Below are 27075 nucleotides of genomic sequence, written 5' to 3'. Positions count from 1 at the left end.
ACTTGTAAATATAATATTGACAAATCGATTATTATTTACTAAAAATACTTAAAAAATTACTTCTCTTTCTAAAAATATCCCTAGACTTTTCCGATATATGTATACCGAATTAGTTATAATCGTTTATTAACTAAAAAATGGTTTCAAATCCACGGAAAATGTCTTGGTAGTTCAGATTTCTTTCCTAGGTGGCGCTAGGAGTTATCGTCCTGGACAAACTGGCTAGTAATGCAATATTTTGTTTTAGAGGCAGTATTTTACAATCCCAAAAATAAGACTAATCACGCTGTTGATAATCAATGAGCTAATGACTCTGGCTTTAACCCTTAAAGCCCTTGAATCTAATTAATTATAACCTTTTATTAACTAAAAAATGGTTAAATGTATGGAAAATATCAGTTGGTAGTTCAGATTTCTTTCATAGATGGCGCTATGAGCTATCATTCCACTCAAATTGCGTTTTCGCGTGACGTGTCGTCCTAGCCGTTTATTAGATTAAATATTGCTTAAAAATGTATAAGGGCCATTCCATTTCAAATCACTCAATTTTGGAGCAAAAAAAATTTTGGACCTCCGATTTGTCTGAAAATTGGTATATAGCTTCTAGGGGACGTAAAAATAAGATATTTAAGGTAAAAAAATTTTCTTCTTCTTTTTTTCTCAAAATGTTATTTTATGCGATTTTACAGTGATTTGGTGTTTATTTATACAAATTTGCATTTTCTATCGTAAAGTATCAATGGAAAACATAATATTTTAATAGAAGGGACTCAAAAATTTCATTATATGGCATTATAACAAGTTACTTTGATTCAAAACAAGCTTTTGATCAAATTTTATAATGTAGAAAACGTTAAAATACCGTTTTTTACATTTTTCTCCATTCCCAAAATACGTCATAATCGATTTGGCTGAAAATTTGTCCACAGATAGACAAAACATAAGACTTTAAGTGGTGAGAAGGATTTGAATTATATTACAATACCAAAAAAGTTACATGCAATATTATAGTCAAAAATATAGGCGTCTACTGTAAGTACAATTAACTCGAAAATATCGACCTCACGACAAAAATTGTTAAAAAGAAATTGTAATAATTGTAAATACGATTTATTTGGAACAATTTCAGTTCCTACCATTTTTGTCGAAAATTTAAAAATGGCGGAGATATTGAGCAAAACAGATTCTCCTTTAAAATCAAGATGGCTGCTAACGTAACGGAGGAATTCATTCGTAATTTTAAATATAGGCTACTATTGACTCCCCTAAAGATCAGAAAAATAAAATTTTGGGCAGCTCGGCATTCAAGGTCAAATGCTATCCCGACTGGACTAATATATACTTTTGAGTCTGATATTACTGCATGTAACTTTTTTGATATTGTAAGATAATTCAAATCCTTCTAACCACTTAAAGTCCTATCTTTTGCCTATCTGTGGGCAAATTTTTAGCCAAATCGATGGTAATATATTTTGGGAATGGAGGAAAATGCAAAAAACGGTATTTTAACGTTTTTTACACTATAAAATTTGATCAAAAACTTGTTTTGATTCAAAATAACTTGTTATAATGCCATATAATGACATTTTTGAGTCCTTTCTATTAAAATATTATGTTTTTCATCGATACTTTACGACAGAAAATGCAAATTTGTTTAAATAAACACAAAATCACTGTAAAATCGCATAAAATAACATTTTGAGAAAAAAAGAAGAAGATTTTTGACCTTAAATATCTTATTTTTACGTCCCGAAGAAGCTATATACCAATTTTCAGACAAATCGGAGATCCAAAATTTTTTGCCTGAGTGATTTGACATGGAATGTACCATAAACATTTTCAGTTTCTTTGCAACACGAAAATGCAGCAGCTGCATAATACTCTGGTTAAATCGGAGAGTGCAGGAAGAGTCTATACCGGTTTCGGAGGTCTTTTCCCCCTCATCAGTAGTCGCATATCCTCTTCTCTCCGATTTCTCCAGGTATCATACTTTGGGCCTTTCCGACTTGCAAAGAAAGAAATGTCACGGATGAACTAGAGCCATCTACCGAAAAAAAAGTAAGTTATCAATCGAAGTAGCACAGAAAACGACAATAAATATCGTTGCCATACCACCAGATTGACTTTTTATACTGATATGGTGGCCATACCACCAGACTGACCTGATTAAATTCCTCGGCATCCTGTTTGATTTATAAATTTTGAAAATCTCAGGAGGTGTAATCAAAGAAAGTATTCCACCTGTTGTCAATCTGGTGCCATGGCAACGATATTTATTGTCGTTTTCTGTGAAACTTCGATTGATAACTTACTTTGTTTTTCGGTAGATGGCTCTAGTTCATCCGTGACATTTCTTTCTTTGCAATTCGGAAAGGCACAAAGTATGATACCTGGAGAAATCGGAGAGAAGAGGATATGGGACTACTGATGAGGGGGAAAAGACCTCTGAAACCGGTATAGACTCTTCCTGCACTCTCCGATTTAACCAGAGTATTATGCAGCTGCTGCATTTTCGTGTTGCAAAGAAATTGAAAATGTTTATACATTTTTAATTCATTTACTCTTTTGTAGGAGTATTAAGGAATCTTTCTTGTTGGAACTTTTACCACGCTGAGAAGATGAGTTGTGAATTATTTAAAATTCTCTCATATTAATTTCCTCGGCATCCTGTTTGATTTATAAATTTTGAAAATCTCAGGTGGTGTAACCAAAGAAAGTATTCCACCTGTCGTCAATCTGGTGGTATGGCAACGATATTTATTGTCGTTTTCTGTGTTACTTCGATTGATAACTTACTTTAAATATTTCTTATTTACAATAACTTGGATATAACCATGCTTTAAAATATAATGCAATGTTTTGTTTCAGATGCAGTATTTTACAATCTCAAAAATAAGACTAATCACCTTGTTGATAATCAATGAGCTAATGACTCTAGCTTTAGCCCTGCCTCGAGCAAAAGATAGTAGAGGTACTGGAGAAGTGATAGCTAGAAATGGTATACAAACTGAGCCCACATGTGAGGAACTGAAAGCGATGTGGAGGTTTTCAAAGAGACAATCTAGAGCCGCAGAAATAACAAATGAGCTACCCATGTACAGAGATCCATTTAGGGAGAACGTATGGACGCCGTATTACGCTACGTCACGAAGCGTCGGAGGGTAAGTAACAAATTACGATATTAATAACTTTGTTAGTTTAACTCAATCATTTTAGAGACTCTCAATTTTATATATTAGGGACTAAATCGACAAAAAATTGTTGATAAAAAATTCTTCCACTTTTCCGGTCCTTCACTTGTTCTCTCCAGTCCCTTATTCCCATTTCTTATATATCTCCAGACTGCATAAATCCACATCCTTCGTGGTCTCCCTCTTCTTTTCTTTCCTTGTTCTCCTGCTTATCTTTTCCATCTGAACTCGTTTCCTTCTTTTGGTATTCGTAAAACATGTACCATCCATCTAACTGTGCCCTGATTTTCTGTGTTATTTTGGGTCTCTTATACATCTCCATTAGCTCCTGGTTTGCTCTTTAGCTCCATTCCCCCATTCCCCGTTGGCCTCCTTTATACCACTAAAAACTTTTCTCATGATTTTCCTCTCTCAAATGTCTAGCTTTTTCTTCTTTCTGATTCACTGTTTAAGTTTCATTCATGCAACACCGTTAGTCTAACTATTGTTTCATAAGTTCGAATCTTAGCTACCCTGGATACGTTTTTTGCCTTTAACAGTGCGTTTATGGATCTTCCTGCTTTGCTAGCTTTCAACAACCGTTTATCTCTTTCTCTCTCTTAGCCTCTTATTTTTGTAACTGTTACTCCAAGGTATTCAAATTTTGTTACCTTCTCAAAGTTATACTCTCTCTAGGAGAGAATAAATACATCGTATAAGGATTGACGAGGTCAGAACAAAATGTAATGTACAGATGAAATAAAGGGAAATCTCGAACAGAACATAGGTTACGAAATAGGAGGAGATCAAAGTGGATTCACACCAGACAGATCTTGTACAGATAACCTTTTTGTTTTGCAACAGCTAGCAGAAAAGTTTGTATCCGCAGGAAAATAATTACGCTTTTGTTGACTTAGAAAAGGCATATGACACGGTTCCTAAAACAAAGCTGTGGGAAACCTTTAAAGACCTGAATATTGACAACCACTTTTTGCAGATTATGATAGACATGTACAGGAATAATACAGCACAAGTTCGAAAGGGAGAGACATTGTCGCACTCCATTAATGTCACAAAAGGCCTTAGACAGGGTTGTAGTATGTCTCCTGTTTTATTTAATTTGTATGTTGAGGCAGCCTTTAGAAGCTGGAAGAAGAGATGTGGCGGAATGGGTACTACAGCTAATAACAACACCCTTTCCTCTCTTAGTTTTGCGGATGATCAGGTCGTGATAGTTCAGGATTCTTTCCATCTAGAATTTATGATGAAAAATTTGCATCATGAGTATCAAAAGTGGGGACTGCAAGTGAGTCTAACAAAAACAGAATATTTGGTAGTAAACATCGAGGCTCGGTTTCAAGTCCTTATCAATGATGACGTTCACACCGGATTGAGGGGAGCAGAGATAAAGCGGAGAATCCGGAAAGGCAGGCAAATTGTGGGAAGCTTGAATTCATTTTGGTGGGATAAGAATATTTCTAATAAAAACAAGAAAAGGATGGGCAGAGCAATAGTGGAGTCGGCATTGTGTTATGGCTCGGAAGTATGGACTCTCAACGCAGATCTGAAAAGAAGGCTACTAGCCGTAGAAATGGATTATATAAGAAGAAGTGCAAGAATTTCAAGATGGGAAAGGAAATCTAGCGAAGAAGTAAAAACAAGAATGAATGCTGAGGAAACGGTAGTAGATATAATAGACAGAAGATCATTGAAATTGTTTGGACGCCTATTACGAATGCCTGAAGAACGTTGGTCTAAAGAAATATTTCAGTGGAGACCACCAGGAAGAAGAAAGCGTGGTAGACCACGAAGATCGTGGAATGAGAGCGTCAGGAGATCGGTGTATGACCGCAATTTACAAGAAGACGATACCTTGGACAGAGAGGTTTGGCAAAGGATGGCGGGAATGCGGCAAGATGTCGTTAACAATTGAATAATTCTTCTTCTTCTTCATGTACCATGTCCTTTCAGAACGTTGGTTACCATCATAGCTATCTTAATTTTATTCACTGCCACCTTAAATAGCATGCTTGTATCAATACCATACCAATCTCGCAAGTTCTGCAACCATGAGGTTTTTCTTCGTCCTGGACTGCGTTTGCCTGCTATTTTTCCTTGCATAATATTTTGTAGCAACTTATATTTGGGACCTCTCATTACATATCCGAAGTACTCCAGCTTTCTCTGCTTGATGCTTTTTATGATCTCAGTAGTCTTGCTGAGACGTTCTGGTATTGTGGAGTTTCGAATCTTCTCCACCCAGGAAACTTTTAAAATTCTTCTATAGCACCACATTTCGAAAGCCTCAAGGCGATTTAGATCGATTTTATTCACAGTCCAGGACTCGACACCATAAAGTAAGATCGAGAACACGTAGCAGCGAAGTAGGCGGATCCTCAATGCTAATTTTAGGTCTCTGTTACATAACACCTTGGACATCCTTCTAAAAGCGGCTCTAGCCTGCTCTATCCTAGATCTAATTTCGCCGTGACTTTCTGCATTACAATTTAGTTGCTGTCCAAGGTAAACGATTTTATCAACTTGCTCAAGTTTGGTATTACATATTTACATATATAGACGGTTTTATATGCTGCTGTTTACTTATTACGAGTATTTTGGTTTTCCGTATGTTCAGATCCAGACCTGCCTCCCTACAACTCTCAACGACACTATCAAGTAGTGTTTGCAGATCTTCTTGACTAGAAGTTAGGAGTACTGTATCGTCCGCATATCGCAAATTATTGATGACTTCACCGTTCACAAGTATTCCTTCTTATTTTTCAGAAAGAGCTTTTCTGAACATTCTTTCGGAGTAAACGTTGAAAAGCAGTGGTGACAAGAAGCATCCCTGTCGTACTCCTCTTTTAATATTAAGAGCCTGTGATTCCACACCATCTACTAAAACTGATGTTGTTTGATTCCAATATAAATTTGCAATTATTCGAACATCTCTGCCGTCCAAGCCTATGTCTTTTAGAGCTTCGATCAGTATAGAGTGCTTAACACGATCAAATGCCTCTTGGAAGTCAATAAAACAACAGTATATGTCTACAGATATACCTCGACACCTTTGAGCAAGTACGTTCGTTCCAAACAATGCCTCTCTCGTTCCAAACCCGTTACGGAAACCAAACTGTGTGTCATCCAGGTATTCCTCGCATTTATTGTAGATACGACCATGTATTACCTTCAGAAAAATTTTCAATAAATGGTTTAACAAACTGATGTTTCTATAATCAGCACAGGTTTTTGCTGTTGTCTTCTTAGGTAGAGCTATGAACAGTGAATTAGACCAGCCATTAGGAAGTTGTCCGCTGGTATAAATGGTATTGAAAAACGAGGTTATAGCCTCTAAAACATTGCTATCATTTATAAGCTTGTATATTTCAGTTGAAATTTCATCAGGACCAGTCGTTCTGCCATCTTTTGATGATTGTATGGCTTTTATTACCTCAGAGCGTGTTATAGGGGTCCGTCGCAGTTAGTAATATCGGGTGGTGAACTACTCCTATCGTCTTCGAATAGGTTCGTAACGTAATTTTCCCATTCTTTAAGTTTGTCATCTACTTCAAATATTACTTTACCCTGTTCATCTTGTAGCAATGCAGTTTGTTTCTTATTGAAGATACCAGCCGCTTCTTTCACTTTTTTATACATGTTAAACGTGTCATATTTTTTTTCAAGTTCTTCAATGTCTTGACACTGTTTGGCTAGATGTTGACTTTTGCTTCTCGTATTTTACGTCGAATTTCTTTTTGTATGCTGTTATAAAGTGTTTCGTTGTTTTTCGCTAATCGCCGTTGTTCCATCAAATCCAATATGTCTTCTGTCATCCAAGCCTGCTTTTTTAGCTTTGACCTGCCTTGTAAATTTCTCACACAGATTTCTTTTACTTTTGTTACGATTTTATTTAAGCCCTCATCGACATTCTCACCGATATTTTCCCAAATTAAATTTTTGTTCAGTTGTCTTTGAACTGATTCCTTAACTTTCTCGTCTTGTAATTGGGCTGTATCAATATTTTTGCGAGACTTCTTTTTGATCACCTTTTTTAATTTTAATTGGGTTACAGCTACTATGGGATTGTGATCAGACCCAATGTCAGCACCTGTATAAGTTTTAACTGATTTGATGCAGTTTCTAAATCGATTTTTTATTAGAATGAAGTCGATTTGTTTCCTAATGATTTTGTCCTCTGATTCTGCATTTGACTTCCAGGTGTAGAGTCTTCTCGGTGGTAGTTTAAAGTGAGTATTCGATATAACGAAATCGTGTTCTTGCCAGAACTGAACAAGTCTATTGAATAATTATTGTAACATAATTGTACCCGTAGATAGATAGATAGAAATTTCGAAATTGTCACCCTATAGATAATTGTAATTTTAACAAAGAATTCTTTCGTTTAATATGAATAGAATAAAGATATATGAGTAGAATAACGAAAAAATTATCCGCGCATTATTGAAGGGATTAACATCGTACTACACTGCTTTTTAAATCACATTCTGCATCGCTTACCAACTCTATTACTGAATCACTGAATTCATCTAAAACCCTCTCAAAGGATCAGATTATTGAAAAACCTTTCCTTTCTATCTATCCGAACAAATCTTAACAAGAAAATTCGTTAGCCCGAAAGATTAAACAGGCAGCTATTTTCAAGCTGTCGGCAAGTATACAAAACCGCAGGAAATTAACTATCGGAGAAAGAGAAGGCCTGTCAATTAAGTGGGAACAAGGAAACTGGAATTTAACTCTCCAAACACTCTCTTGACCTTATTCGGAAAAGAGCAACGTAATCGGTAGTCTAACATTCGCTAAAATATTAATCTTTAACATCTCGGCCATCATCCATATATCACACACATTGGGAAATATTCAAAATAGAAGGGTTGGAGATAATAAAGGCTATACATTATATACATAATCCACGCTAAAGGACCGTACCTAAATCAAATCGATTTAAAAATGTCAGAATGAGTTCCATTCATCTTGATCCTGGACGTATAACCTCAGTGTCACTTTTGCAGTGGAAACACGACTTCAATTTCATTCTGTCTTGTCTCTATGGTCGAAAAATGACCGCAAAGTTCATATCCACAGAAAATTGAGTAGGATGTTTGTCTAACTTCTCGAACTTTACTTTTTATTCTCTTATAATAATTATTTTACATTACACAGAGATAAAGTTATACCAAACCCTTCTTTCAGTGCATCATAGATTGTCGAATTCTCTCTATCGTGATTATTAGACACAACCAAACTTATATGGAATCATCGAATATTTCTTATTATTTCAGGCGAATTTAAACAATATTTGTTTTAAAGCAATTTATTCCCCAGTACATACAAATTAAAGCAAACAGTAAGTCTGGAAATAACAAATTGAAACTGAAACACGCTGAAAGTCCTCCGTTTAAATATTTGAAATTTCGACCCAGTTTACAGTTGTACACTTTCGCTACACCCTGTATATTGAGTCGGAGAAGCGCAGTTTCAAATCGCTTTTCCGCATTGGTGTGAGTTTGTTATTTTGTTCGTTCCCACAACATTACGAATTTTATTTCTTTATCCGTTCCTTGAAATAATACGCATTTAAGAAACGGAATATTTTTCAATAAACCCTTGAATTGTTGTAGTTTGCAAGGTAAAGAGATTCCACGTTAAGTAAAGACTCAGAGTATAAAGGTTTTTATGATATTTACAGTTTTGGTTTGTCGGTTATATGTTTCGTCGGTATATCCAAATAGCTAGAGGAAGGACCCCTGCTATGCTGTTAGGCTGTTGCAGTTTAGAAGATGAAAGATTTTTATGACTTTCTCAGACACAAATTTATTGAGGGTGTATTGCAACCGGAAGGCTCAACCTAAAATAAGCCGATGTCTTTAGTAATATTGGTTCTCAAAACTAACTGTAATATATTGAGTCATCGCATTTCGTGAAAACTGAGGGATTTTGTTATTGCGAAGTTTGTTGAAGGTAAAACCATCATGGCATTCGAGGGATGTCTTAAGAGTTTTTCTGACCATTTGATTGGTAGAGAAATATCTGGTATGATTCCTATTGGTCTAAGTAGGAAGTCACCTTTTTTTGGGAGAGGAACCCAAGTTTGAGAAGGATCGAGTTAGCGGTCCTAGAAATCAGTTCCATATAAGCTATCATCATGTTCAGTTGAGTTCCACCAGGGCCATCATCGAGTTAAGTTGAGTTTTGGTTCCCTTAGGGCCATCGTCATGGAGTTGAGTTCCATTGGGCTGATTCTAGCCCGGTGAATGTGATGGTGTATCGTGAACCCCGGCGATTTTCCCGCTGTTTCTAAGCAAATCGTCGTTATCATTTTATACCAATTTTGGTATCCACTAATTTCTTTTAAGCAGTCAGAACCAGAAGTAGGAGAGAAGAGTTTCAATTTTCTCATTACTATGTTTAACAGTGCAGTTAAAACATGTAGTATGCTCACATACTTTATTTTGGTCAAAGTTAATGAACTTTCAATAATCACGTTCGAGTCTAACTAAATAATTTTATTCGAGTAAAAGTAAAATTTGATCCAGTTTAACGAACTTTTAAACTATTTATTTTCAAGTGAAAGCTGAATTTTTCTATAATAATGTTTGTTTATAAACAATGTACTGTTTGCTGTTTGCTGTAATTAACGACAGTGAAGTAAGTGTTTCGCGAGTGCAATAGCGCCTTGGACTTTCGAATCAAGCTACGAGGAAGAAGCCAGGACACTAATTGTTAAGGTATAATTTTTATATTTGTAAAACTGTTCGTTTCATCTTTGATTAATTGGTAATCTGGTCTCTAATTATAACAGAGAGATCAGAGATTAATTTTTTGTTTTTAATAAATAATGTTTGATTTTCAACATATAATTTATTTTCTTCCCTTCTCTCTTGAATCGTAAGAACGATAAAACATTGACTGAGTATATAATTTTGAGTATAAAGTAAAGGAGGTAAGTTACATTATAACATTTTGTATATTATGTATATCATTTTATTTGACTATGTTTCTTTGTTTTATTTGAATTTATCTTTCTTTGTTTTATTTCTATTTTTTTTGTATAAAGTTTGGTTTCCCTTAGGTAACCAATGGCGCCCAATATTTTATTTTTTGTATTTTTTTATCTTTTTATTTCACATCCTTATTCCGATTTTTCTATCTTTCTAATTTTTCTAAGCTAATAAGAGTATATCATAACATCTATTAAAGAATCCACTCCCTAAAATCTCTGAGACAGTAGCAACCGAGGTACTTAATAAATTATGTAGCACGAATTTTGTCCAATTCTTAATTAGTCATGTTTCATAAAACAACAGGGGCTATCTTTTGTCTTACATTAAAATGGCCCCATATGACTTCCATTCTTTGTCGTGCATTATCAAATGGCTTCCATGCGTGGGGTTGTTTCATAAAAATAATTGTGCTACAAAACTACTTGTTTTAAAGTCAATGGTCAATGAAAAATTTCAATGTAAAACGAATAATGTTTAAATTCTTTTTATTTATTTATGTTTTTTTAGCAGTCAGTGTAAACCATCCCTGAACCTTGTGCATGCTTCAATTTGCGTAAGCATGTTTCTAATCAGACTAGCAACATTTTGTTGTGGTGGTTAGTTCCCTTCTTAAAGAGCAGCTGGTACTGGCCGTGCAGTATTTTGTGGATTATCCCGACGAGCTCTAATTTTTCTTTTAAGCATATCCCACAAATGCTCTATAGGGTTAAGGTCGGGTGAGCAAGCAGCCAGAGCACTGATGTCTTCTGCTTCACGAACATCCGTAGTCACTGTTCTGGTATATTAAGATACATTATAATGCATAAAAATTAAATTTTCTGCCATTTTTACTCTCCTGCACCTAACTATAGGTTCTAGAACCAAATTAACAAAACCTGCGAGCTGTTAAAGGTGGTTGGATTAAGAATTAAATGAGTTTTTTACCGATCATTATGCATCCGTCGAACATGACACTTCCTACGTCATATTTATGAACAGATCTGGTAGTTTTTGTTCTTTTTGGTCTTCCTGACCCTCCACGTACACGAATTCGTCGGTCATCTGATTTTACAAAAATTCTGGATTCGTCTGAAAATACCATTTTTTTTTTTCAATTTCCAATGTTCCAGTTTTGGTGTTGAAGACACCAATTTAGACGATCAATCTTGTGCTGCTTGGATAACTCAGGAACCCGTGACTGTCACCTGCTGTATAGTCCTATACACACGAACCATTTTCTTATCGTTTTTACTGAAACACTTCCAACAACTGTACCTTCCAAAAGCTGCTTTTGGAGCTGTAGATGAGAAATTGTTGGGTTTCTTCTAGCTGCTTGGGCAATGAAACAATCGCGATGAGCCGTTGTTATTTTTTGGTGACTTTGACTTTGTCTATTTGCAAGCTTTCCTAATTCCTGATACCTAACATAAGTTTTTGACACAACACCCTGTGTTACGCTTACCACTGAAGCTATGTTCCTCTGAGACACTCCTTGCTCCACAAGACGAATAATATTTCCCCTTTGTACGTCCGCTAACCCAACATAGGGCATTCGTTTTGAACGTAAAAGTTAGTTTATTTATTTTACAACTATCGATCATTTACAACTAGAGTAAATAATCTCTAAGTCCCGGCGCAAATTGATCCTAACCGAACACAACCTGGCACCTGCGAGTTGCGTAGAGAGTTCTGCGCATCCTAATATCAGTCAATACGGTGCCAGGTCTAGCCATGCGAACGTTTGTCATCGGCGTACAGTTTTCTGGTGTCGTGGGACGCGTGACTCAATTCTCAGTTGCGGTTTTGTTTTCGAGATGGACGTAGAAAAGCTAATAGAACTCGTTCGGAATTACTATTATTATAAACAACACTGATTGTGATTGGATTGTCGTTGCAAAAACTGCTTACCTATTACATATATTTATATCTTGTCTACATATTTTATTTTTAAGCATGAACAAGCCCGGTATGATGACACATTTTATTTGAGGGTTATGCGATATTCACAGATATGCTTAACGGTTTTTAGTAATGGATCATTTTTAATGATAATGTTGTGTAGATTTAAGAAATGAATGATATTTACAAAATTTTTATACCTATAGAAAAGGGATTACGCCATCATTTGTGACATAGTATTTCTAGGCCTGGATCCCGCGTACCAACAAAAAGTTGATTAATAGCAAGCTGAAAATTTGTTAATAGCTTAACGGTGTCTCGTCAGACAAACTTTAATGTACGGGAACACTGAAACAGGGGAAGTTTTAATTGTGGAACAGGTTAAAAATTTGGAACGTCAGACTACAAAAACGTTCCATATATTTTGTAGGACAGAACTTCCAATTGATTTGTTACCATTTCATTAAACTCTCATGGAAAAATTAGACTGGTGTTTATCACTAACTGGGCATTTTAATGAGTGAAACAGGAAGAACATGTCAAATAACAGGAATCATGTTTGTTAGTAATAGCAGTCTGATTTTTGCATGAGAGTTTAATGAAAGGGTAACAAATCGATTTTTTGTTCTGTCCGACAAAATACATGGGACGTTTTCGTAATGTGACGTTCCAAATTTTTAAACTGTTCCACTATTAAACCTTCCCCTGTTCCAGTGTTCCTGTACATCAAAGTTTGTCCGAATAGACACCGTTAGCTACTAACAAATTTTCAGTTTGCCGGATCCAGGTCTATAAAGTATGTTTTGCTTTTAAAATAAAAGATGTCCTTCATTTTGTGTAGGTTCATTTAATAAAAATAAAAGTTAAGTTTCTGTAACTAATACTCAAGAGGCGGAATTTCGAAGACTTGCATCATATTAAAAAGATGTACCGCACGGCTCTGTAGTTAGTGTGGCTTTAGTCAATAAATCAAAGTTATGCATTTAGAAGAGCATATTATTTGAAAAATAAGGAGTACCATAATGTGTCATAATTATAATCTCCTTTCTACAGATCAAAAAATTGTTTAGTATGTATTTCTAAATCCACACAATCATTGGAAAATGATTCATGGTAAAAAATATCTATTAATGACACTGTTATCGACAAAGTCGATCAATTTTAAACTTGGCATCATATATTTATTAGACTTTTGTTTATCGTTAAAAATGAAATGATGGTTGTGAATTGTATTTTTTGTGTAATTTAATCTTTTAGCAAAAACATAATCAGCAAAAATCTTATTTAAAACATGCGAACCGTTTTTGCAATCACAATCAATGCAGTGTTTAACTTATGCTTGTTATTATAAAGGTATGTAGAAATAGAATACTCAGTGTAAGATATCTTTTTATGCAGCCGCTTATGATCATATTCGATGTTTTCGAAAGTCATACCGCTACGACTACTAGGGACGTGTAAGATATTTTTAAAACGTTACTAGTTACATGTACGGAACTACCGTTTTTTAGTTGCCTACTCAATTCAGTACAAGGATCAGATACATCAGTATTTTGTAATCAGTATTTGTACTCAGTACCTACCACTGAGAACCGGTATCAATAGTAACCGTTACACGTTTGCACTTATTTTGCCCGTCTCTATTCGTTACGGCGACAGCCGACGGTCGGGTTAGCTTGTGATCAATATGCGCCACGCTAGAAAAATAACTGCACAGGTCACCGGTCCCACCAGCGCAGGTTGTGACTCGCTTAGGTTCAATATGCGCCAGACCTAACGTCCTAAACGTACGTATTATACTGCGTCTGCCCACGGTCTGCGATTCTACGCATCATCACGCACAGCCGACGACCACGGATTCCAACGCACCGCGGACAGAGGGCTTCCCATGGTCCGCGGTCCGTGACAGTTTGTGTTTTTGATTGAGATTATATTATATGTGACTCATTTAATTTTGGCATTAATTACATTGCGTTTGTCAAGTTTCTTATCTCTTTCAATGTTGTCGTTTAGAGTATGGTGTGAAATGTGTAGTATGCACATTCCATGTAAATCAATATATTACACCGGCAAAATTAGCCGATCACCTTAAAAATGGGACATGTTTGATGTCTCGAATTTTCTAAACCAGTGGTCCGATTTGAGTGATTCTTTTATTATGTTATAGCCTTATTATTTAAGAATATCGTTGTAATAATATTGTTGCTAGACAGGTAAATATCATTTTATACCGGGTGTATCAATCATACTGTGTTTTTTTCTTAAAGGTTGGAACACCCTGTGGAATATTCTAGCATATGTAAAATATTCAAATTAAAACTAGATTGTAGAATTAGGCTTTCTTAACATTCTTCTTTTTGGTTAATTTACTTATGTGGGATAATAAAAAAGTTATGTGCGTTAACAACTATCCATGTTTTTCATCAATAAATCCTAATAGTAGGGGCGGAAAGTATGCTAAATTTGCAGTTACTTGAGCGTTATGGGGACCTATTGAATTGTGAAGAGTATGTGCTAAAACCAGAAACATGTTAAGTTAAGTTTTTCATAAAGTGGGGGACTTTTCATTTTTTAATTTAATTTTCCATTTGAAATAATCGTTTTTTCTGATTTTAGCGCTATCTATCCATAATTCGAAAAATGTGTCGAATTAAAGTTGCTTATTTTTACGTAAAGAATCCAAATCTTCAATAAAAATTGTTAGCTCCTATTTAACATTTTAAATTAAATCCCCACCCCACCTCCGTGGGGGCTCGTGTTTGGTGCCATTCGATAGATTTTCAAAAATATTGAATAAGTGTATTTTACAGTTTTTCGATCTGATATTCATTTCACGAAATATCGCAGGGTTAGTATTTAAAATTTTTAATTTACCGCTCACCCCTTTCCGTGTAGGTTCGTTTTTGGTATCATTCGATAGACTTTTGAAAAATATTGAACACTTATTTTTTAGTTTTTCGATCTGACGTTCATTTCTCGAAATATTCGCTTTTTTTGTGAAACTTTGTGACTCGCGCATTTTCTTAGGCCCCGTTCAAATCGTCAGATTTTTTAAATATGTATACACTATTTTGCATGTACCTTAACGTACATTATCTTAATCTGACGATTTCGAATTTTTCTAAGGATAGATTTTTCTCGGATCCCCCTTAACAAACTCCCCTGTATTAAGAACCAACATTATGGTAGAGGTACATTTACAGGGTACAAGGTTTCTCACTATTTGCTTATGTTGGATAATAAAAAAGTTATGTGCGTTAACAACTGGCCATGTTTTCCATCAATAACTCCTCATTTTCGGCTTAGTTTAATAAACAATCCTAAACTAGGTTATGAGAAAGTTTCACAAAAAAAGCGAACATTTCGCGAAATAAACGTCAGATCGAAAAACTAAAAAATACGTGTTTAATTTTTTTCAAAAATCTATCGAATAATACTAAACACGACACCCCACGGAGAGGGGTGGGGGGTAAATTAAAAATTTTAAGTACGAACTCTGCGATATTTCGCGAAATGAATATCAGATCATAAAACTGCAAAATACACGTATTCAATATTTTTCAAAAATCTATCCAATGGCTCCAAACACGACCCCCCACGAAGTTGGGGTGGGGGGTTACTTTAAAATCTTAAATAGGTGCCCCCAATTTTTATTGCAGATTTGGATACTTGACGTAAAAATAAGCAACTTTTATTCGCAACATTTTTTCCAATTATGGATAGATGGCGTTATAATCGGTTAACTTAACTTTTTTTGGTTTTAGCACCCACTCTTCACAATCCAATAGGTCCTTTGCAGTAACTGCAAATTTAGCATACTTTCCTCCCCTACTATGAGGATTTATTGATGAAAAACATGGCTAGTTGTTAAAGCACATAACTTTTTTATTTTTCAACATAGGTAAATGAATCAAAAAAGAAAATATTAAGAAAGCCTAAGGCTATAATAGAGTTCAAATTTCAATATTTTATATATCCTAGAATATTCCACAGGGTGTTGCGAACTTTAAGAAAAAAACACAATATGATTGTTACACCCGGTATAAAATGACATTTACCTGTCTAGCAACAATATTATTACACCAATATTCTTAAATAATAAGGCTATAACATACTAAAAGGATCACTCAAATCGGAACAGGTTTAGGAAATTCGAGACATCAAACATGTCCCATTTTTAAGGTGTTCGGCTAATTTTGCCGATGTGGTATTTTATTTTTAACAAAATGTGTTAAATTATTAACTTGTAAAAAAATCGTTGCTCTAAAACAAATTTTGGCCAACTTTGGATATAGCTTTTTTAATAGTCAGGAAGGTAGTGTAAAATTTGACCGGAGCATTTTAGCATGGGTGTTTTTCTTTATTGAGTTAAGTGTTCCATTAATAAATGGTGTGTCAGCCAGCCCAAAACCGGGGCTTTTAGGCAAAACAAAATAAAATATGAAACTAGATGGAAAAACCCTACAACTATATGTCAAATATTTATCTCCGTGGCCTAAAATACCTAGCTCCTGGCTTTCACCCAGGCAAGCCGGGTTCCATTCCCCACGTTGGAAGTGTTTTTTTGTTTTTAAAATTGACATTTTGATTTGAAAAATAATTATTTTTATAATACCATGTTTTTGATGTTTATACGACACAATATAAAAAAGTTTGTATGCCCTTTATAGAATCGTAAACTATGCATTTGATCATAATAGGATGACCTCAAGCAAAGTTGTTGTACATGAACCCGGGAAGGTTTCTGAGTTAATACGACCAACCTAAGTAATCATTATTTGCGCAAACAGCACAAAAAACTATTGTTTATTAGAAAAAAGGGTTGTTTAGGGTTGTATGTATCTTTTGATTATACATCATATAAAATTAAGAAAAAACAGTTTGTCCAAAAAAATAAAAAAGAATGTAATGGGGGGGGGGCAACCCCCTATTCACTTAGATTAGTCGTACCAACTCAGCAACCTTCAGTCATACACAACAACTTTGCTTAACCCGGCATTGGTCGCTATATGAGATTTTCTCTCACGGTTTAAGAATATTGCACACAACTTTTTCCCTGGTAAATTACACATGCTGTAGTTCCTTCTTGTCTCCGAATTATCCTTCCTCTACAATCGAATAGACTCATCTGCTCAGATGGTGGTTCCGTTGACTTAGTATGGCCCAATTGTTAAGTCAGTGCGCTTAACGTGAGATATTATCTCATCGCGCGACCACCGTGTATAATATTATTCAGGATTATTTTTAGCATTATTTTATATTGTAGCATTATTTTATTTTGTATTTGCAATATGAATCGTGCAAAGATAATTTTAGAACTTACCCTGTTGCATAACAATAAAATAAAGGTATTAGTACAAATTTGAAATTTATATTGAAATATTAAAATTAATATTATTTCTACATTTTTAGATTAGGTTAAAATGTAACAGCGCATCAACAGTCACATTGTGTAAAGCTAATAATAACTTTATTAAGTTTAAAATCTATTTTGAAAATTATATTTCGTAACAAAAGGCGAAAGTTGGATACCTTTGTGAGACAAAATCTCACGCGCGACCACTCACGTAAGAACCAACCTAGCGACTAATGCCGGGTTAAGGTCAACATAATAATGATCAAATGCATAGTTTAAAATTTGTGTCGTATAAATAATAAAAACGTGGTATTATAAAAATAATTATTTTTCGAATCAAAATGTCAATTTTAAAACAAAAAAAAACTTTTAACTTCTCACCTGGGTGAAAGTCAGAAGCTAGGTATTTTAGGCCATGATGGATGTAAGTCACGGAGAAAAATATTTGACATAATATAAGTTGTAGGCTTTTTCCATCTAGTTTCATATTTTAACTTTTTTCCGACTTTTCCGATCTTTACCGACTTTCAACGGATCACTACAGACGTGTCTGTGCTACCACGGACGACAACTTCCCACGGTGCGTGATGCGAGCTGACCTGTGTCCGTCGGCGAAATTGCCGATCCTGGGTAGCCGTTATTACTACGGACCAGCACAGACGCGTCTTTGCTACCACGGACGATACGCTTCCCACGGTGCGTGGTATGAGCTGATCCGTGTCCGTCCGCAATATTGCCGATCGTGGGAAGCCGCTATTATCTGATTATTTTATGGGTTTGTTTATTTTCAATAAAAACCTTTATTCTTCGCAACAATAACAAGTTTTTTCAAAAGAAATAAATATTGGTTTGAAATATATGGTAATTCCATATAAGTTTGGTTATGTATATATGTTACAGTTCAAGTTGATTATCCAGTTGGAGTTGACTCCAACTAGTTGGAGTCAACTCTAACGGCTGGTTTCAGTAAAAGTTGATTATAAATATAAAATGAAGATTTATATTCAACATTTACTAGTAAAAGTAGACTCCAACTAGGAAAAGTATACTCTTCCCAATGCCATTTAGTAAAAGTTGATTCTGATTCACACAAACAGCCGATTCTAGAAATTAAATGTTACTGAAGATGTTCAAATTAGTCTAGGCTATATCGTCGCCCCCGTTAGGTAAATTACTCCGATTCGAATTTTTTGCACAAACTTACTCAAAAAGAGGTCCTTATAACAAATCTACTGGGTGACAGGCACTACTTGATCGATAAATTGTTTAAACATTTTTTTTAGACAAATTCACAAAAATAATTTTTTCACTTCGAACAATTTTTTTGGGTTAGTCTGAGCAAAAAAAGGTATTTTGTGATTTTTCTCTAAAATTGATTGTTGTCGAGTTATACGCGATTTAAAATTTGAAAAATACGAAAATAGCCGTTTTCAAGGCTTAATAACTCGGTTAAAATCCATTATTATGAAAGTCAGAAAGTAACCAAATCAAAGTTTATAGCATCCTCTACAAGACCCAGCAGAAATTTTTTTCACTACATATTTTATTACTAAGCTTTATCTTTAATTATTAACAATGAGCGCTAAGTGCGTATTAGGCGGCCGTCAATGGTGAGTGCTAAAGAGATGCACCATTCCGGCCGTCCAATGGTGAATCTCACTCGCACTCACATTGACGGCCGCCTCAATACACTCTTAGCGCTCATTGTTGATAATTAAAAATAATATCTTATTAATGAAATAATGACAAAAATTTCTTCAGGATCTTATAGAGGTAGCTTTAATTTTTGATTTTTTTTAGTTTCTGACTTTCATAATATATAATATCGTATGGCATTTTTGCCTTTCGGACAGTTACGGCGCCAATTACATCTTTAACCCTGTTTCAAGTAATAACTAGTGTCGATGTACACTAGCCCAAGGGGACCGACGGCTTAACGTTCTCTCCGAGGCACGGTGAGACGGCTCGTGTGTCATTATTGGAAATGAAAATGGTTTGTCTTTGGCAGGACCGCAAATAATGATATGTACCACCAGTGGTACATGTACCACAGATTGAGAACCGCTGACTTTACATAATATGAGATAGAGTAGATAAAAATTATTTTTGTGAATTTGGTTAACAAAAATTGGTTAAACAATTTTTCGATCGCGGTACCGCGTGACACCCTGTGTATTTGTTATAAGGATTGTTATACGGATGTATTTCTTTGAGTAAGTTTTGTGCAAAAAATCGAATCAGAATAATTTACCTAACGGGGGCGACGTTACAGGCAATACTAATAAGTAGTTGAAACGGTCAAAACAAAGAAACGCACACTCATCAAAAATGCACTTGAGATTCTCGTATAATCAACATTTACTGAATCGATCCAGGAAGAGTCAACTCCAACTAGTAAAAGTTGATTTAAATTTTTAAAATCAACTTTTACTGCTCGTTTCAGTTGGAGTTGACTCCAACTAGTTGGAGTCAACTCTAACTGAGAATCAACTTGGACTGTAACATATATATAGAACTCAGAAAATATATACTCGTTGACGGATAGTTGCATACTTTCACAATGTCAAGAGATAAAATTACAATTGTGATTCTAGCAGTGGCGGCCGGTTAGGGTCGGCAGTGCCGACCCACACATTATAGATTTTTTTAATATTCAATTTAATCAGAGTTTATGTCATTTTTGTATCTATGAAATAAAAAAAACTGTCAGATAATATAGACTAAATTTTATTCATGGTTTTTAAAAGGATTCGACCAATCCGAGCGTTAAGTGATTCTTGCGCATAAGAGACTTTTCAAAAAATGAATGATCCGAGCCATTCATCTGACTGTTCAGCTAGCCGACCCCAGCTCATCCGTAGCTTGACGATTTACACGTAAAACTCAACGAAAAATACAAGTCGATGAGCAAGCAAACATACATTTCTCCGTAGGCATTAAGCGGCAGGTACGGCACTTTTCAATCTGCCGGTTACATTTGGAAGCATCGGCAGAAATTGTAAAAAATAATCACGCCGTTTTACGTCGTTTAATTGATATTGTAATTTTTTTAAGTTGTCAGGAATTATCATTTATTTATAGATATATAATATCGTATAATCGTTATATCATATAATTATAGAGAAGTAACTAATAAAATTGTTTAAGAAATACGATTTGGATTTTCTAATTTACTTTTTGATTCTAAGATATTTAGCGGCATGTCTAAACAGTACAGAATGAACTAATATAATCAATTAGTTACATTTTGAATAACGTTATTGGATCTGAGATTCAGAAAACCATTTGCTTTTCGCTAGAAGTAGATGAAACTTCTGATTATCATGTCATTTACAATAATTATCAACTGTTGTCCAATACGCGTTACGTGGTAATATTTATGAGAGGTTTTTAGGTTTTACAGACGTGAGTAAAAGCAATAATAAGGCAGAATATGTTTTTGGTGTTTTAAAGAACAGATTAAAATTTTTTGATATCAAAAATAAATTGGTAGGGCAAACTGGGGCAAACCTATGACGGCGCTGCCGTGGTGTCTGGTGAATTGAACGGTCTCCAGGCAAAAGTTAAAACTATTGCACCACACGCTTTATTTACTCACTGTTATGGGAATATAATGAATCTAGTTTTGCAGGATAGATACGTGTAAAAAAATTAAAGGATATCGTCTTTTCTTGCCAGTTTAGCTCTCCCAAACGGACTACAGTTTTAGAACAATTTGTTTCGAAAAAAATGCAAACAGTTTGTCAGATGCGATGAAATTTTAAACCTCGGTTAGTTTCCATTGTAACAGATTTTCGTGAACAGCTTTTGGAAGTTTTTTTAAATTGATTATCGAAGGCGACGATTTTGAAAGTTGTGATGTGATATCTTGATCCGTGAAGCAATCGGTTTGAGAACTTTATTAAATGATTACTCTTTTAATATTCTTTTAAATATTTTTAGGAAAGTGTTTGCCCAAACCGATTTGATATTCATTGTTGTTCAAAATCAGTCAACTGACATTATTTATTCCAAAGATAGAATAAGAAAACTGGTGCAAAATCTCAAAGATTTTCGTAATGATAGTAGTTTCCAATATATACGCAGTGACGTTTTGGGTTCGCTTGATATTTCCGAACCACCCCAAAAAATACACAGGCATGATAGGTACATATCTCGAAAAACGAGTATATTTTATTATGCAAATAGATACTCGTTTTTTGAATTTTGAAGATTTGCAAATTTTTGACCTCTTTGACGATTCAAAATTTAAAAGTTACCTTCGCCAAAGAATTTTCAAGATATTTATTATTACAAATTACTTAAAAATTACGCTGATCCAAATATTTTCAGAAAGTTGGATAAGTTACAAAATATGTGTAATTTTATATAGTAAGTACTGCAATTCTTTACAACAAACTGATCATCAATTCTCTTATTACCATCAACTTCTGCTTTAAATGAACGGGATTTCTCTTGTCTCAAAAGAATCAAAACATATTGTCAAAACACCATGAAACAAGAGAGAATGTCAAGTAAACCAAACAAAAAAATCTCCTATGATGGTTTAAGCCTTTTAATTAGATGGTATACCTATATAAGGCGACAAAAAGACCTTACCGACCCTGTCTCTAAGGCCATGAGCCGCCACTGGATTCTAGGTTTGTATATTTTGACATTTTATCGTTGACGCACTGAAAGACGGGTTTGGTATGAACTGTAAGTATTGGACTCTTAAGACTTACTAGTCATTTATACTTTATCTGTTTGCAATTGGCAGCTCATTACAAATGCAAATCTTCACTAATCTTCAAACAGCAGGTATATTGGTCAAATTGAAATAACTCAAAATAATATCCTCTCCTGTTAAAATTTAGATTTTATTTGTCAAGAGCCCACACCGTTCACATATAAATAACAATACAAACGCCCATATACCTAACAAGTCTGAAAATCATGGATCAGTGTTGGAGAACCAAAAAGGAACAGATTTATATGTTAAATAAAATTCATGTTAAAGCGGATACATCCTGTTGATATCTATTATTTAAGAAATGTGCATAAATTAAAAACTTTCTGATTTACTTATCAGAAAGCACACTTTTGGGACACACAGAAAGAGCTAACCCAGATTTTACGCTAAAGCGAATAACCGGCTGGAGACCAAAAACAAAGAGACCAAAGGGAAGACCCAAAACAAGATGGAGAGATCAAGTCTTATGAGACATAAAGAAGCTAAGAATCTATAATTGGAAGGGGTGTAAGGACCGGAAATAATGGAGGAAAATTGTAGACAGGGCCAAGTCACACAACACGCTGCTACAAAAATAAAAAAACAACAGCGGACTGATGCACCGCAACAAATGAATCAGAGAGCCCAAAAGAGCGGCAAACACTTTGCCAGGAGTGAGTAAGCCATGATGATGATGATGATGATGATGATGATGATGACTTACTTATAAATTATAGATTTCTATCTCTTCCTCTTCTATGCCAGATTCGTTGTCCGGCCCGATTGGAATAATTATAGATTGACAAAGTTCTTCAATGTTATTAGTTATTATCAACAGTCCACAATATTTCTTCCTTGTTTTTTGCATGGTTTACGTTGCTTCCTGCTGCGTTTCTTTGCATTGATCATTTTACAAGTTTATTTGACTATTTCTAGCTTGACTACACCGTTGTGATGAAGATCCATAATCAGAAATACGTATCTACGATCTGATTATTATGTAGGTACATCTATTTTATTGCGAGCTATGCCGATATCATTTTTTTCTAATTTTTTAATTCCATATTCCTATTGAGACACGAAAGAAAAAATATGATTACTTTTTACAGCATACAATCTATATGTTTATATCTTGTTTAATAAAAAAATGAAAAATAAAAACGAAAAAAAATCTTTTGGAAATAAGTTTGATATATAATTTAATCCTGCCGCTTGAAATTGATTTATCGCCAAACTTCCAGAGGGTTGTAGAAATTTTGCTCACGTCTACACTAAAGCCCAATATATGTTCTTGTATTATTTTTCAGTTGGAATATATTTTAGGCTTATATAACGTTATTGCTAACAGAACAGTTTTATTAAATCGTACGCCGCTATGCCGAATTACAAACTTTCCAGCATTTTTCATGTTAAATCTGTACTATACGTGATTCTCTCATGCAGATTTCAAACAAGAAAAAAGACGAAGGAGAAACTCTAGTAAGTAAGCACGTCCAAGGGGATATATGCACGAGAAAATTAAATAAAGATTAAAGGAACACTAATATACAAAAACCTTATTTTTCACATTTTACAGTACAGTGGAACCTCGACAACTCGGATTAATCGGGAACGCGGCGATCCGGGTTATCGAAAATCCGGGTTAGCCGGAGAATATGGTAAAAATTAATAAAATACGGTATACTTACAGATAAACTCCGTTTTAATTGAAATAACATGAAATATATATGCACAGTACACATCTAAATTACGTATAGTTTTATATAGAGTATAGAGTATTGTTCATTTCTTGGTAAAAAACTCAGTCAGTTTCGGTTGTGTCAATTTCGTCTGCTGGTTGCGTGCTGTGCGATCCCTTAGTCTCTTCAACATAACCCTTTCAGTCATGAGTTTTGTTGGCAAAGATAAAAATTTAAAACTTGGAGGTTGAAATATACAGCGTGTCTACTTGAGTTGGAAACATATGGGAAACTTTTTTATTATTAATTTTACGAAAAAAAGTTATTCTTTATAAAAAGTTCTGCATGCCCCAAAACCTAAGATTCAATTATCAGATATCAAATTTTCTCAATATTATACGAGGTATGTCAAAAAATATGAATTTCGGCTAAGGGTAAAGTACCTTTATATCTCTCAATATCGAAAATTCTTATTATGAAAAGTTGTTTGGAAATAAAAACCAAGCTCAAATATGTAATTACATGCTTCTAATTGGAAAAAAATATTTTCCAAATTTTTCTCAAATTTATTGATACTAACTTCGTTTTTATTCATTACACATACGATAACTCTTTTATTATTACTTTTACGAAAAAAAGGTATTCTTTATAAAAATCTCTGTATGTCCTAAGACCGAAGATTCAACCAACAGATATGACATTTTATTAATTTTATACGAGTTATGTCAAAAAATATGAATTTCACTCAAGAGTAAAGTACCTTTATTTTTCACAATATTGAAAACGGTTATTAAAAAAGTTGTTTAGAATTAAAAACTATGTGTCAATATGCAATTACATCCTTCGAATTGAAATAGTGTGAAATATAAAGGTGCTATAATATTGAGCGAATTTCATATTTTTTGACACACGTCGTATAAAATTAATAAAAGTTGATATATCATGGTTGTGTCTTAGATTTTAGACTATGCAAAGTTTTTTATGAAGAATAACTTTTTTTCGTAAAATGAATAATAAACGAGTTATGATATTTGTAATAATTAAAAACGATGTTGGGTATCCATAAATTTGAGAAAAATATTTTTTTTTTTTCAATAAGAAGCATGTAACTGCATATTTCATCTTAGTTTTTAATTCCAAACAACTTTTTATCATAAGAATTTTCGATATTGAGAGAAATAAAGGTACTTTACCCTTAGCCGAAATTCATATTTTTTGACATACCTCGTATAATATTGAGAAAATTTGATATCTGATAATTGAATCTTAGGTTTTGGGGTATGCAGAACTTTTTATAAAGAATAACTTTTTTTCGTAAAATTAATAATAAAAAAGTTTCCCATATGTTTCCAACTCAAGTAGACACGCTGTATATGATTTCTTTAAAGATTTATAAATAACAAATTTCGTCCGTAAACATTATTATGCCTAGTATAACGTACAGATACGATGTTCGTTGAGACGATCATCACCGTGATCAACGTAAAAAATGGGAAATAGCTATCGTTGGAACTTAAAAGTTGATGTTCGTTTAAACGAATATAGTCACTGAAATGGATAAGCAGTTCATCCTGAGAGAGTCTAATTTTTAGCTTTATTAGCTTTGCACCGATTGTCCAAACTGTCTTTTGTTATCATTTTGAAATGAAATTCTTCGATACCTTATCATGCTGCAATTGTTTTTAAAGATTCGCCTTTATCAATCCTACCGAATGCTTCTAGTTTCTTTTCCATTGTCACTACAACATTTTTACGTTTTGTTGTTATTACGTAGACAAAAAACACACAAGCACAAACCTATCTGAAGCACGATTACAGAACGGAATCGAACAACACGACTGTACTACACACAATACGGTCACAATCGGAACGATGTTAGTTATTTAAGAACAGTGGAGACTAAGGCCACTGTTTAAAAAAGAATTTTTTACATAATCTTTTAGTCTTTTTTAAACAATGCTAAGACAGTTTGAAATAAATACAGGTGCCTGTTGTTTCCGATAATCCGAGGCAATGAACGCCGCTCGGCTGCCGTGTGCCATGAGTCATTTTTACTATCGTATAGTTCAAATTACACAAATACACATCATCTCTCAAATATTATATTAATACATTTTTATTGTTGAAATGTTTGTCTGATGAAAATCGGTCCGTGTTAGCCGGAATTCCGTGTTATCGGGGGCCGACTTATCGGGGTTCCACTGTATATTTCATTTAATTAAAATTATTAAACACATTATTCTTTTCGTAAAATAAAAACAAATTACTTAATAACTATCTAAGAGAGCTAATAAATTATAGTACAACTGATTATTCCCTCTGGAGAGCCATTAAGAAATTAAAATGACCGATCTTGCAAAATCCTTCGTTAAGAAAAACAGATGGAAGCTGAGCAAAAAGCAATTTAGAGAAGACAAATAAATTTGCTGAATATCTCGAGGAAACATTTCAGTTAAAATGGTGATAACACACTTGAATAGCAAAACGTCACACAGGAAGAAGGTGAAATTAAACTAGTCACTCCAAAGAAAGTATCCAACGAAATTAAAGCAAACATCAATCCCAACCTGGCTTTGATGTAATTACTGGGGAAATCTTAAAACAACTCCCTAGAAAAGTCATACTAACCCAAGTAGCAATTTTACGACCTGCAACCAATTTTGTCTTAATGGGACGTTAAATTTAAGGACAAAATTGGTTCACAATAAGCCTTAACCAAGGACAACGTCTGTTTTTCCTATGGACCAAAGTTGCTGCTAATAAGTCATATAATCTGATGACCAACCGACATCGGGAATAACGACGTCAATTATTAGGATAAGGTTTGACGTTAAGCTGACGTCGCTCTTAACCTATCTGTACTATAAGTGCAATTAAGTGGCATACATCAACGACTACTCAACGTCGGGAATTACAACGTATTTTTTTAGGATAGATGCCAACGTTCACAGCACGTTGGTGTTTTATCGAGTATGGTAGACGTATTTTTCGGGAAGACGACAACGACAATCCAACGTTGAGAATACCAACGTTAGTTATTAGGTTAAGGTTTAACGTTAAGCTGATGTCGGGTATAACCTCTATACTACAATGTAATTTACTGGAAGACATTTAACGACTGCTCAACGTCGGGGATTACAGAGTATTTATTAGTATCGAACCCAACGTATATGGTATATGGTAGATTGCTGCGTATACTTGCGGGAAGGTGAGAACGACAATACAACGTAGGTAATAACAACGCAATACTTAAGTAAAG

The 27075-nt window shown here is 34.3% G+C and overlaps 2 protein-coding genes across 2 annotated transcripts in view; both read left to right on the top strand.

The window, feature by feature from the left end:
* LOC126893144 (uncharacterized) overlaps window positions 1-2924 on the top strand; it is a 44243-nt gene extending 41319 nt beyond the window's left edge. Inside the window, exon 3 of the mRNA XM_050663096.1 lies at window positions 2869-2924. Coding sequence (XP_050519053.1) covers window positions 2869-2924 — 56 coding nt within the window. The remainder of the gene's footprint in view (window positions 1-2868) is intronic.
* LOC114337951 (uncharacterized) overlaps window positions 2885-27075 on the top strand; it is a 188967-nt gene continuing 164776 nt past the window's right edge. The window contains exon 1 of the mRNA XM_050663095.1: window positions 2885-3161. Within this exon, the coding sequence (XP_050519052.1) occupies window positions 2929-3161 (233 nt within the window). The 5' untranslated portion in view covers window positions 2885-2928. The remainder of the gene's footprint in view (window positions 3162-27075) is intronic.

This window comes from Diabrotica virgifera, chromosome 10, assembly GCF_917563875.1.
Source record: "Diabrotica virgifera virgifera chromosome 10, PGI_DIABVI_V3a".
Lineage (NCBI taxonomy): Eukaryota > Metazoa > Arthropoda > Insecta > Coleoptera > Chrysomelidae > Diabrotica > Diabrotica virgifera.
This window is presented reverse-complemented; position numbering and strand designations above follow the sequence as displayed.